At 45.1% G+C, this 14,228-nt stretch overlaps 1 protein-coding gene across 1 annotated transcript in view; it reads left to right on the top strand.

The window, feature by feature from the left end:
* The window catches only part of EXOC1L (exocyst complex component 1 like), a 419,337-nt gene that overhangs the window by 187,876 nt on the left and 217,233 nt on the right, over positions 1-14,228 (top strand). The window contains exon 2 of the mRNA XM_069631626.1: positions 13,654-13,784. Coding sequence (XP_069487727.1) covers positions 13,654-13,784 — 131 coding nt within the window. The remainder of the gene's footprint in view (positions 1-13,653; positions 13,785-14,228) is intronic.

The raw sequence follows: 14,228 nt of genomic DNA, 5'->3' as shown, positions 1-14,228 counted from the left end.
TCCTTGTCAAGTTTTAATGTTTACTGTATATTGGGGGTCCCCCCCAGATCCACCACTCCCACCAACATCCACGCCCACCCCCCTTAACCCTAACCATAACTCTAACCCTAACTGTAACCCTAGCCCTAACTCTAAACCCAACCCTAACCCTTGCCCTAACCCTAATTCTAACCCTTGCCCTAACCCTAATCATAATTCTTACCCTTGCCATAACCTTAACCCTAAAAACCGTCGAAATCCATCGAATTTCATTCAATGAAAATGCGTTTCGATGGAAAGTATTTTCAATGAATAAAATTCGATGGAAATTCATTCTATGAATTCATTTTCGATAGAAAGTCCAGATACCGGGAACAGGCATTTCATAAAAAACAACTCAGATCCTTACCCGACGGACGCTGGGATATCACAGTCTCCTCTGCCCTTAGTATCGACCCCTGTGGAGAGATTGGATCCCTGGGTGCCAGACTTACTAGATCAATGGTGGAATATATCAGTGGAGAAATCACAGACGAGCACAGACGAGCTGGACTTAGGTGGGGCATTGGCCCCTATTCTGCTCAGTTTCCATTACAACATTCTATTAAGGGATTCCCTGCTTCCCCTTTCAATTCCCACACCCCACCCCCACCAAACAGTTGTGGCCTGCTCACCCCATTCAATGAAGGCTCAGGGGGTACATTGAGGAGGCTCCCTTCTCATTTTGTCTGCTACTACAAAATAAAGCCCCATTACTGATATTGCCACATAGGTAAATGTTAACAGTGAGAAATCGTATACTGGATGTCACATTGTATTTGTCTCCTGCCTTACTAATGGCAACATGTTTTTAATGTAACTTCCCATGATTTTCTGTACAATTACGACCCTGGCGTTAAGGGTTTAACGGCGCCGTAACAGGTGTTGGCGCCGTTAAACCCTTAACGCCTGATTACGAGGTCCCTTTGCGGGACTCAACCTTAATGGCTGTTTTTACCAGCCGTTAAAGTAGGGTGCCGCAAAGGGACCTCGGTGCTAATTACGGTACCGCAATTTGCGGTACCGTACTTAGTGCCTTCCACATTCCCATTGAGCCCTATGGGGCGAAAATGGGAATGGGGAAGGGCCATGGTGAAATGGGGAAATACCGCCCCGCCAACCTTGGAATGGGGCAGTATTTCACCATGGCGGACTCGTTACAACACCGGCACCAACCATGGTGCTAATAGCGCCATGGTTTAGCGCCAGGGTTGTAATGAGGGCCTACACTCTGTGAAAAAGATTTCTGTATTATCACGTGTCACCATTTATGCAAAAAGGGGGCCCGCCCACCTGCTGACACACAGTGTGCTCCTCTAGTTCACATGCACACCCTGGATATTCTCAGAGCTCTTGCTACATTTGCACTTAAAAATGTCCACACAAAGACACTGCTGACAAAGGAAGCCACAACCCTAATTGAGATCTGCACAGGCCTTCCAGAAAAGCACCGGCAGCCAGATGCTAGATGTACAAAAATGCATTGCGAACTGTGCACACAATGTGGACACTGTATCATTTCAAAGTACATAAAATGGCAGGTGTCCATTACCAGCCAATAACAAAAGGCAACATCTGAACAAATTGCACATGAAGGTCCGAAACCAGGAGTGAATTTAATTGATGCTGTGTGTATGCTTTTAGAACTAAAATGTCCCTTTGCATTTCTTAACGAGGAAAAATAAAGAACGTCTTGTCCCAAAAAAATTGTTTCTTAAATGGGCCATCACTGGTAAATCACTCCAACTTTAAATGCTCTGCCAGAAGAAAGACAGTAATAAGCAGTCATTAAGGGCTCCCTCCAATTCCCACAGCAGCATCTGCCGCTGGGATGGGGTATTGGTCTTTAGAGAGACACGGGTAGGTTTGGGCGATATATCGAGTTTTGGAGATTTTTCGATATATATAGGATGAGACAATATCGTTAGCATCAAGATATTACACGGCCTGCGGTAGCAGCCGTGTAGTTATGGTTAAGTTGCTCAACCCATAGGAAGGGCACTTTTTGGGCAGCTTATAAATTTCCCTTTCTGGATGAACCTCACCAAACTTTGCAAGAAGAGTATAGGGCCCCCTCAGATTCATTTTGCGAAGGTTGGTGAGGATTCGTCCGGGAGAGGGGAGGGGCAAACCTATAGGGGAGGTCCCAAAATGTGTGGTTTTGTCATAGACACGATGGAAACAAATATTTGTTCACGCCTACAGCCCAAATCGATGGACCTATTTTCACCAAATTCACGGCGAGTGGGGCCTGGTCCCAAAATATTGCTTTTGGAAATTCAGTGTAAATCTGTCCAGTCATTTTTTTAATAACGGTCAAAAAGTAGGTAAAACAAAATTTGTGATATCTGGGTCCGGTCCGCAGACTCACTTCCTATTCGGTCCGTGGGCACCCATCTGAGCCAATCAGGGCCTGGCATGATGTCCGGAAACATCGGATGCGCCTGCTGATTGGATGGTGAAAAGTGTGAGGTGTGTCATATTTTTGGAAACAGCCATGTTGGTTTCACGGACACCAGCCGCTGTCCATGCATAACGTGCTGGGAAAAAAGTCTGGAAAACGCATTTTGGTTTATTTAATGGCCAAAAGAGGGCCTGAAAAGGGTGGAATAAAGATGATATGGGGCTGTTTTTGTAGGTGAAAAAAGTGGGTGCTAGTGCCGCCCAGTCAGTGGACAACGTGGTAGTCCATCGACAGCTGTGAATGAGCAGCTTGATAAACACATTTGAGGTTATTTGATGGCTGAAGAGGGCATTGAGATACCAGAAGGTGTCTCACCTGCTAGTCCCGGGGATCTGTCATACAGGTGGCCAGGACATGGCCATCGCTTTTGGATCCAGTTCCTGGGGGTGAACCAGTGCGGGAGGATCACCTGTAAGAGGGATCTTCGGGGAGTGGCAGTGAGACACCGCCTTCCCTGTAGAATCTACATGATCCGACCAAGGCTGATTTTCCTGCGGCCGAAAAGTTTGCATGTGAAATGTATGAACCACAAAAGGTTTATAAATTTCCCATGCGAACACACTTTCAAAACACCTACATACCCACACCCCGACACACCCCCACTCACACCTCTACCCCCAACATAAACAAACCCTACTTACCTTTTCTTTAGGTTGAGTCCCTGCAGCGCTGGTTCCTTTTCACTTCTGTGATCGGGAACCGGCGCTGCAGGGTCCTTTTTTCTTTTTTCTTTTTTTGGGAGCTGCAGGGGTTTTTTCCGCAAACCCTGCTCACTATACTCTAAAGTAAAGTGAGTGGGGTGTTGCGGGGGACACCCCTGCAGTTTTTTTTTATACTTACCTACAATGCTACCACCAAAGGTTCGAACTTTTGGTGTTCGAACCTTTGGTGGTAGCATTTTTCGGACTTTTTGTACGGTCTGACCTTTTTTTCGGTCCGATCGTACAATTCCTCCCTGTAACACCTTTTCTGAACGGACTAACACCCAAGCCGTATACCTCATATGTCCCAACAAAATGATCAGGCAGAGTCAGGCAATTACGGATAATTACAAACACCTGACTTCCATCACACCCACACAGATAAAAGGAAGAGCACGAAAGCACACTCTGAGCAATGCAAAACACACAAGGAAGCAGCAGTTCCAGGATGACAGTTTAATATGAGGAGAAAGATGGCAAGACCAAAGAGGGTGGGAAGGAAGGATGTGCCCTGGACCTTTCTGGATAAAAACCACTACGTTCACGAGCCTTCGAGAATAAGGGCCCCATTACACGGTAGGCGGTAGGGATTTACCGGTACCGGTAAAATACCGGTACCGGTAAATCCCTGCCGCCTTACTACGAGGTCCCTTAGCGGGTTGGAGTTTTAACGCCTGCTTTTTGCAGGCGTTAAATACCAACCCGCTAAGGGACCTCGGAGCTAATTACGGCACCGCTAAATTGCGGTGCCGTAATTAGCGCCTTCCCCATTCCCATTGAGCCCTATGGGGCAGAAATGGGAATGGGGAAGGGCAATGGCGGAAGGGGGATTTACCGCCCCTCCAACCTTGGGATGGGGCGGTAAATCCCCTTTCCGCCAAGGCGGTGCCGGTATTTTACCGGCATGAGCCATGGCGCTAATAGCGCCATGGCTCACCGCCTACCGTGTAATGAGGCCCTAAGAAACATAAGACCTGGAATTAAGGCTGAAGAAACGTGCATTGTGTTTCGGAGGTACTCGGAGCTCTCCCGCGTTGATAACAAAGATGGGTAGGAGCATTTGCCGCTGTGGTACTGTCCTTGGCACCCACAACAAAGCAGTTCCAGTAAAGTCAGCACAGCTGGTGAGTCTGGGAGACTGATAGCAGACCAGTCTGTATTAGAACCAAGGTTACAAGCCACAACATTGTATGAAGAAATCTCAAGAGGACGGTGTGTGAAGCGTATGTGATGAGCGACGCAAATATAATTGAACATCCAAGGAGTGACTGAACTTTTGAGGCCAAGATAGATACCATATACAGAGTGGTCCGGCACCACATGGGTGCTCATTCGAAGGTCTTTGTTAGGTATCCAACTGAGAGGTGGCAAATGTAAATTGTGAATTGTGAAATCGAAGTGATCCTGCATCGGTTCAAGCACATTCAAAAATCTTTGATAGCTAATACGAACTGCAATTGGTCCAGCTGAGGTAGAATAATTGTGTAAGAGGAAGGATCTGAGCCCGCTGAGGGGGGATCCGGGGTGAACCATGAGTCACCTGAGAAAATCTTCAATAGCTAATACGAACTGCAATTGGTCCAAGTCCAGCTGAGGTAGAATAATTGTGTAAGAGGAGGGATCTGAGCCTGGCTGAGGGGGAGATCCGGGGTCAACCATGAGTCACCTGAGAAAGAATATTTTCTGAACATTGGAGAAGGGGATCTGAGCCTGGAAGAGGGGGATCCAAAGTAACGATTGTGGTATAAAAAGGGATCTGAGCCCGGCTGAGGGGGATCCAGGGTGAATCACCTCAACTGAGTACTGAGAAGAGGAAAATAACTTTGTTTTGTTTTTGATACATCAGGCCTCCTGAATCAAGAGACTTTGATAAGTAAAGAGACTTGGGCACAGAAGGCCCTGATGATGGTAATGGAACTGTATCCTCGTGCCGAAGCAGCCAAAGTGTGTGCTTTGCTCGAGTGACCTGCCTTGTCCTGTGCTGAAAACATGGGGAAGGGAGGCCAACAGCCTGAACATCCTGACTTATCATTTTGTGAACAGTTTTCTTTTTCATGAACACTACCCCACACTATTTATATTTATCGGTAAGGAATGGCCATATTTTGTTTTTAGTATAGGCCCTTCTATTTTGAGGAGACTCCACTAGGACTGCATTATTATTATTTGATGGTCATTGCTTGCTCCCATCTGTAGATTTAGGATTAGATAGGCGTTCATCACACCCTTGTTGAATATCAATAAACACCCTTGAACTGTGGTCACTTGTGTCTGTCTTACTGTTGATACCATGCCTTCCTTACAACATAGAAAGAGTACGGGAATGGAATAAGATGATGTGGAGCTGTTTTTATAGGTGAAAATAGGATTTGCATGTGCCACCGAGTCCACGGTCAATTTCGCTGTCCCCACTTTGTTCCCCTCCCTTGCCTCGTTGAGTCTTGAAACACGTGTGTATAGGCACACTCTAAATGTCATATCATATCACCAATTTAATGGCTGGGGGTTCAGGGTAATTTTTGTTATTTGCAGGTGTATTGTATGCACTTGTTATATGGTTTAATTATATTGTGTTGGTTGTGGCCAGTGGCCACATTTTTGGGGTGTTTTTTCTCTTTAGTTTAGTTCTAGTCACAGGTCTTGGGGTGTTTGTTCCAGATTCTGGCATCATTAAAGGCAAAGGGTTTACCCCCAAGCTGTTTTCTTAATTGTAGATTGTATGAGATAGTTCCAATTCGTGTATATCAGGATTCTCTTTGGGTGGTAAAGTGTCAAAAGTACTTTTCCGATTAGGGAAATCCATCAAATATGTTTTCACCAATCAGTCTGTCTCTCTGGGCACAAGGAAAGCACAAAACGACATCCTAAAGTTGGGCAACCCCCCCGAGGGCCTGCATTGCAGGGAAATTGGGTAACACGCGGATGAGCAACCGATCACAACTGAGTCACAGCATGAAGACAGATAGCACTTGAAAGGAATCTAAGATGGTTGATAGCCCTTATGAAGACTTCCTTCTCTGTTCCAAGCCACAACATATCAGAACCACTATGATTCCTCCTGCATGTCAGCTGATTAGGCAAAACAATCAGCAGTCCACAGAGGTCAAGAAGTGTTATAATAGACAGCAGCCTTTCCATCAGTTTGTCTTGACTGTGGAGAAGGCGCCACACGCTTCAGTGCAGGGGGCAATCTAAAAGTGTTCTGAATGGAGGAACCTTTCTGGTCATGTGCCAGTGTCTCGGAATGGGGCTCTGTTCCATTGAAAATAATTAGTAAAACACAGAATCGGGAAGAGAGTGGATCTCCTGTGGCTAGAGAAGTGGAGGATGGTCTCATGATTGGTGTGCCCTTGAGATATCCTGCTTTGCAACATGAGAATATTGAAACCCTGGATGGTGGTGTAGCACAGGGATTCAAGGGGCAGTGCATGGCTGCTGCAGCTTGTTCAGGGTATGTTGGCATGGTGCATGTGCTTAGTTAAAAGGTCCTCAATATGTCTAGAGAAATATATTGTTTAATTGTTGTGGTGCGTGCAGAGTTTGGTAAGAAGTGTGTGAAGCTGTGTCCTATAGAAAATGGGTATTTTATGGCATACCAATATTTACTAGTTCGGAGAATTTGAAGGAGGGAAGATCTCCTGCATGAAAATGTGGCTGACTTAAGGAGGTTAGGCATGACAAACAACATAGGTGTAACGTAGAATGACATTGGTGACCTCTTTTTCTACTGCGCTACATGACGTTCTGCAAGTGGGACATGAAAGTTTGTAAATTATTTGTCCCTCTCCTTTTGAGATGTTTGAAATGTCAGAGATATGCTCATGTGGGCAGTGTCTGCCGAGGTTCACATTGTTGTGCAAACTGTGGTGGCAGCCATGAAATAAGCGTGTTTTGATGTGAAAAAGTCACCTTGCAGAAACTCTGCTGAAGATCCTTGTGCCGTGTATACACAGTTCCCTAAATGTGTGCAGGAAAGCCGTGTTCAGTCATTAATGGTTTAATGTAACTTGCAATATGCAGATGTGGTGTGCCTCGGGTGTGGCGAAAAGGATACCGTGTGTAGAGATCAGGGTCGAAAGGTGACCATTTATTATTTCAACTGCACAGTGTGCTATTACATGTCTGAGCATCCCACAAATGGAAAATGAGTACGTATTGGTTCTTGCAACAGAAAAGCTAATGCACTTTATTACTGGGAGTATTCATTGTTTGTCTGAGATGCCAAGCAAGATAGAAGTTTGCTGATAACGGTTAAGACAGCAGATCCATTCCTGGACATTTGTGGCTATTCAAGGGAATATTGGAGTAAGGTTCTGTTCTGAGAAGGGGGCATATGTGATTGCACTGTGACACTTAAATGAGGTCCTTACTACTGGTGGGTAGGGATGATGTCGTTTCTCCCGGGGTGAACTGAAACTGTGAAAGACATGCTATTATGTGCTGAATCCGTTAGAATAGTGGACATGAATGAGGGACTAGACATAACTGATGGGCGTACATCATCTTCTAAAAGCAAGGAAAAATGCAAGGTAGTGTCTTTCTAATAAACATATCAGCTGGTTCCATAATATCAGCTGGTTCCATAACTGGAAAATGGAGGACCAGCTACAGAGCTGCTGGAGGTGCAATAGTAAATAGAAGCTGAGAAAGAGATGTGTTGCTACCGAAGCCCACACTAAATGCAGGTCCTAACAACCAGAATGCTGAGAGCCTGGTCCAGGAGACTAATCCTGCCGTCACCAGAAATAGCTGTCCAGTCAAAGGACACCATTGAGCCTGAGGGCCAATCCCGTAGAGAGGAAATGTTCAGCCTAACCATTTGGCATGGAGGGGCTGCCCGTGGCTGGAGTGGGAGAATTCAGACTTACCAAGATGAAGAAGGCAAGAAGAGACCTCTTACTCAAAAGGACAGCCTCCAAAGAGGGGAGACGAAAGAGGAAAGAGACCCGCATCCCAGAACGGGAGAGGAGACGAGGTAAATGGAGAACCCTGGCCCAGACTTGCAGACTCACAAGAGTGGCGAAGAAAGAGCGCAGTGACCGAAGCATCAGGAGGGCAGCCTCGAAAGAATGGAAAAGAAATCGGGCAGAGAAACCTGGCCCAGAAGTGCAGCCTCTCCAAGATGGAATGATAACCTTGACTCCAAGAGGCAGCCTCCCGGGAAGGGTAAATAGTGTGAGACTGTGACAATGGTCCAGAATGGCAGCCTTCCAATCGGAAGAAGATGGAGAAAGAAAGAGACTCTAAAGCACTTAGACTTTTGCTTTGTAGTTGTGGAACCCAGGGGGTGGGAGGCTCCCATAGTTAAGTTTTGGAACTTTTGAATTGAAAAACCTCTCCCCAGGCAGGGAGGGGCAGCAGGACTCCCATGCACAGACACTAATTTATCCCGGCCTGCACCTGTATTGAAGTTGTTCTTTCTTCAGTTATAATTTCATCCCTAGCTCTTACAGGTGCTACCCACGCCCTCTTGACCACTTGAGCCTAAATAAATGTTTTGTAACCTAGCTTTTTGCCTTTGTTCTGTTGGTTTGTTACTTGCGTGTGTCAGTATTCCAGGGCTGTTAATGTATCCCTTGTTGTACAGTGCTCTCCTGCTTCACAGCTAGGTTTTTACAGCCCTGCACTCCCATACGTAAATATATCCAGTTATTCCATGGGGTTCTGGCTGGTGGCCAGGTAGTGGAAGAAGTGCTTGGAGTGCATCTCTGGGAGTGGATCTATGAGGTTTCCGTGACTTTTTTTGGTGTGGATTCCATTTTGCCGAATTCAATTTTACGATTTATGATGGAGCGAAGTGGGGGGGGGGGTAATGCAAAAACTGTAGGGAGACGCACTGCATGCTCCTCACTTACCCCCTGCCCCAGTCTATATCCTTAATCCAAACCCGCTACTATCTTTTGTGTGGTAAAGAAAATGGTAAAAATTCAGCAAAATGTAATTTCGCCAAATGGTTGGCTGAACAAAAAGGGGTGAATACCCTGGGAGTTGCCACCTTATAACCTAATGGTGCCCTGCCTTAGGCAAACACATGAATTGCATGCTATAGGAGAATGCAGTGCTCACATAAAAAGGTGTTGCCCTTAAAAGTCCAAAGTAAGTTGCACATACCTATTACCAACAAACCCTTAAGTTGATCCTCTTCAGCAAGTCTTCACTTTATTGTGACATGGCCAATACCCTGGTCTTGTCAATAGGGGATGGAAACCCCTCTCAGCTGTGGGTGGGGAGCCTACCAGGGAGAAATGCAGAGCCAGACCTTTCCCTGAGGATGACTTTGGCAGTTCAGAGGGCCCCATCTCCTGTCTGCCTATAATGATAATGCCACTGTGTTTTTGTGCAGTACAGGCTTGTCTCACCATACCTCTCAAACAAAACGCTCTCCAGAATCTTTCAGTTTCTCGTAGGCACAACATACCCAGCTTGGGCAACAGCCGGATCAAGCTGAGAAAGAACTATCATTGAACACCACACACCATCCACATGAGAGGCAGCCAAAGAATGGAACCCAGACAAGTGGGAGCAACCCTCTAGTGGCTCATGCAGCCCAGCGGCCGATGTGGTGAGCAAGCAAGAGGAAAGAGAGACCACAGTGAGAAGAGCTGCACATATAAAGTGGCAAGCCGAACTGCGCCACGCTCCAGGGCAGCAAAAGCTGCCATCCTTGGTCTATGGACCATACCCTAGATCACGGAAGACTTAATAAAGGAGCACAAACCCCCACACAGACTCTTCTTACTTCAGGGAACCTGGAGTAAGGCCCCCTAACATGAACACTGCGATATCAGATCTGCCATTGCTTTTCTACAGCGGGCCTGCATGGGAAAAGTGGGTGGTTCCAAGCCCCTTATTTAAATTCTTTCATGTATGCAACCACTCCTGGGTGAAGAAGATAGGGTCCGATTGGCCAGGGCCAGTGGACCAATGGAAGCAGGTGAGGGAGCCTAAAAGGGGGAGCAGGAAATGGAACGTTGTGGGTTGTTTTGGTGATGTCTGAAGCAGTGGAGGTCGCAGACCAAGAGACACTGGCAAGAGGAAGGAGTGAGCAGGCAGTTTCTGAAGAATGTGAGGTATTCATTAATGAGTGCAAGTGGTACTGCGTTGTGAGTGTGTGTGAGAGTGGCAGGTGTGGTTAAGGGGTAGTGAAATGAGGTAATGTTAAGTGACTGAGTGAAAGTTTGGAGGTGTAATAGAGTGGAGAAGGGAGTAGTAGTGTGGAGGAGGGAGTGGTAGAGAGGCGCAAGGAGTAGTAGAGTGGAGAAGGGAGCAATAGTGTGGAGGAGGGAGTAGTGTGGAGGAGGGAGTAGTAGAGTGGAGCAAAAAGTAGTAGGGTTGAGGAGGGAGTGGTAGTGTAAACGTGGGAAGAGCAACAGCAAAGAGAGGAGGCGAGGCATAGGAGATACGGGAGACTCTGGTGGGACAGAGAGGAAGAGAGTAGATGCAGGTGGAGTTGGAGGAGGGGAGTAGTGAGAGGTAAAGAGAGGGAGAGGCAAATGTGAGAATTGAAGAAAAAAGGCTGAGCCAAGCAGGGTGTCTGCAAGGCACAAGCCCAAACCTCATTAGAACACTAACAACTGGATAGAGTAGGGACAGTTTTAGGAAGAAGTTATATAGAAAAGGCTTCTGGTCTTTGTACTCATAGCCAGTATAAGACATTAAGAGTACATCTTTACTATCTACTAACCTGGGTCAGGATGTCTAGGCTATGGAGGAGTTGCTTTACCAGACGAGAGAGGGGCAGCCACAGGGCCCATTAAAGAACAAATACAAATCCCAGGACATCTGTGAAGCTTGGGGTGTTTCTTGAACTATCCATGGCATTATTTACATATACTTGCAGGCCTGCAGTGTTTAATGACAGATAAATAGATATAAAAAATAAAAACACGGTGGACTGCAACAAAAAACGATAGTGAAAAGATGCAAAGAATCTTTTTTATCCCAAAACTATGCTGCCCAGCAGTCGTTCTTCATATTTGCCCAGCCAGACTATTTTCACAGAATATCATTCACTGGCTTTGCCTAGTCCACTAGGGAAGGCTCATGACCCGTCAATTCTGACACGAATGATGGACTGTTTGTTTCCATGCATCTCCAATGAATTCAGCCACTCTGGTTATGACTTCTTAGTTTTTTGTGTCGCGGGATTTATGACAGCACTGACCTTGTTTATTGTATTACCAACTTCTTGATAATCATCCACAAATTCCATCTTCTGGCTTGTAAAACAAAGTGGGTCATAGAAGCCTTCAATGTGTACAAGTCTCATTCTGGAATCCAATAGAGGGTTATTGCATGTTCCCGTGACTCTGCTGGCTGCCGTTATTGTCACACTGATGTAATCTGCAGGCAACTGGTCTCTGCAGTAGATTTCAAGCCATGAAATGCTTTACCTAAGGGCAAGATCTTCATGAGCTTGGGCAAGGTGTTTGCTCATGGAAGCACTGTTTTGTAAGGCATTTTGAAGGACCTTTGTGCAGCTTTATAGTGGGAGAGGTGCTCAAACCAGGCTCGGACTGGTTCATAGGGCAATAGGCCCAGGGCCGAACCAAAAACGCAAAATGCTTGTGTGGGCCAGTTTTTGGGGGCAAAGTGGGGCACTTTTTTGGCCAATGTGGGCCAGTTTGATGAGTTACTTCACTATGCGGTAAATAGTTTTGACCACTGTTGCTGAATAAATATTCTTTAAAATGTACAATTTGCAACACATTTTATCAAAAGCCTAAGTACTATTCAAACAGCGTCAAAAAAGGAAGGAATTCCCATTTGCAATGGTGGGCCACTTTTTTGTTCGTGCCCGAGACAATTTTCTGGCCCAGTCCGACCCTGGTTCAAACTATCCTTTAGAACTAATTTAGCCAGCTCCCACTATCTCCAAAGTCGCAAGCTCTTGCTAAGATCTTGCTGTGTAATGCGACAAGAATGAGGACACTTTAATTGAAAGACATGTTGTGTATGGTTTGCCTGGATACAGACCTCCCACAAGAACAGAACTTCAAAGCATTTGGAATCAAAATTTTGATTTCCGGCTATGCCTGCCTCAACAAACTCTCAGACTCAGCGGACCCGACACATTTCTGATGCAACTAATTCAGATCAGGGGACGGACACAGCAACATAATACACGTATTAGCTCATGTCCAGTAATATCGAGAAAAGTGCAAAAAACAAAGTGGTTAGAAATATAAAGAAGGTTTATGGCATAGAGCTATTTTCATGTTCCTAGTCCTCTAACATGAAGTTAACAGACAGTCAACAAATGTCTGTGTGCCTTTCCTGAGACTCCTGTGAGCATCTCTGATTTACCCAGGCAAGATTATACCTTATTCACAAAGCCTAAAACTGGAGCAAATATGGATATGACTAGGGTATCTTTGAGAGGCTCCTGTGCAAATGTCATTTAGAAAGACTAGCTCAAGGCATTTTCAGATTAAATCCAGTCTTAGACTTTGTAAATCAAGTATAAGAGAGCTCTCGATTTACTTCAGTGCCCACTGTTTATTACATTTGGAATACATTTTATTGATAACTTAAAATCTTACTTTGTTATCAATTGGTGACATTAATAATTTACCTGCTTTCCAAGTGAGCAATAAGAAACTAATGGTACATGGTACAGTGGTATACTCATACTCATGCATCTGTTACAGTATGTGCCAAGAGATGATTAAGTAAAGATTGTCATGGATGTGGCTAGGGAACCAGCTTCTACACTGAATGACTCCGCAGACACTCTGTCCAAGTCATGCATACAACTCTATGTATGATACCCATATCTTCTGTAAAGGCTCTCTTACATCGCTTGTCAAGTATGTCAAACTGTCCAATAACGTTAGCCTGCTCAGGTCCTCATTCCAGTCCTGAATGCCTGTTGGGCATTTTCTTTTTCATCTTTTTAGGACTCGTGTTTTTCCCCCGTAATGCTTTTTTTATCCATTATCTATCCTGGAATGGTACACCTGTTTTTTGGTGGTATTCGGGGAGGATCAGTTCCAGATTATGTCATAAATTGGCACAGATCTCCCCCAATATTTGCAGTAGCATCTCGTAGTTTACCAACAAGGTAATTTAGGAAGTGATAGCTTCTTTGATTTTTATGAGCACCAGTATAGCAAAAAGAGAGGTTTCTGTTGGCTCGGCCTCAAATGCGTATTGACGTGAGCCTGCAATAGGCCCTGTTCCATGTCCTGCTCCAAACTCCTATTTATTACAACTGTGCCCAAAGTAGGCTTTGTTATGATTGAGGAATGTGATGGTCATTGTTAGGTTTACGTTTTTCCGATTACGCTTCTCTTGCTTGGTGGACTAAGACGCATGTCAGCAATGTGGCCTTTTACAGCTATATATTTCATTGTAGTTGTTTGGCTTTCGCAGACCACCTAGATGGGTGGGCAACCTGTGGCTTTCCATAGGTTTGAAGCATCAGATTCTACAAAAAATAACTTAAAATATACCTGTTTTTCATTACAGTGACTAAAGAAGAAGTTGTTCAAATTTCCTTGGTGAAACATTACAGGACCGGTCTTGATGATAAATATGAAATAAATCGAACCTGGCTTCTGAAGGACCTGGAGCTGATTGATGGGAAGGAAGCGGATACAGTAAGTGTATCGAACTCTGACTTATACATGAACTTGGTACAAGTCCAAAAAACCCTGGCAACACACAGCATAAATACGAATGTCAGCAATGGTGTTAAATGGATGTACATGTTGGTGTACACTGTTGGCCAGTATTACACTTTTGTTGCTCTTTTTGTTTAAGGAAGGGTGGCGTCTATATAAAGACATTAATTCCACTTGGCTTTTCCCTTCCCGTGACCTCTCTGAATAGGAAAAAGAAATCAAACTGTATCAATTACTCTCAACAGGGTCAAAACATTTCAAACGTCCTTCTATAAAATAACCAATTGTACACTTGGGGGATCGTTATGAGGTTGGAGAAGCTGGTAAAAATGGGCCGTATTTTTAAAGAGCAGTTATTTTTACCTGCCATCTGAGAATGGGAATAGTGGCATTTACTGTATACTGCATTTACGATGCAAT

The sequence above is a fragment of the Ambystoma mexicanum genome, chromosome 6q, assembly GCF_040938575.1.
Source record: "Ambystoma mexicanum isolate Mex_15411 chromosome 6q, UKY_AmexF1_1, whole genome shotgun sequence".
In the NCBI taxonomy this organism is placed as follows: domain Eukaryota; kingdom Metazoa; phylum Chordata; class Amphibia; order Caudata; family Ambystomatidae; genus Ambystoma; species Ambystoma mexicanum.
The sequence above is the reverse complement of the archived record's forward strand: the minus strand, read 5'-3'. Positions and strand labels throughout refer to the sequence as shown.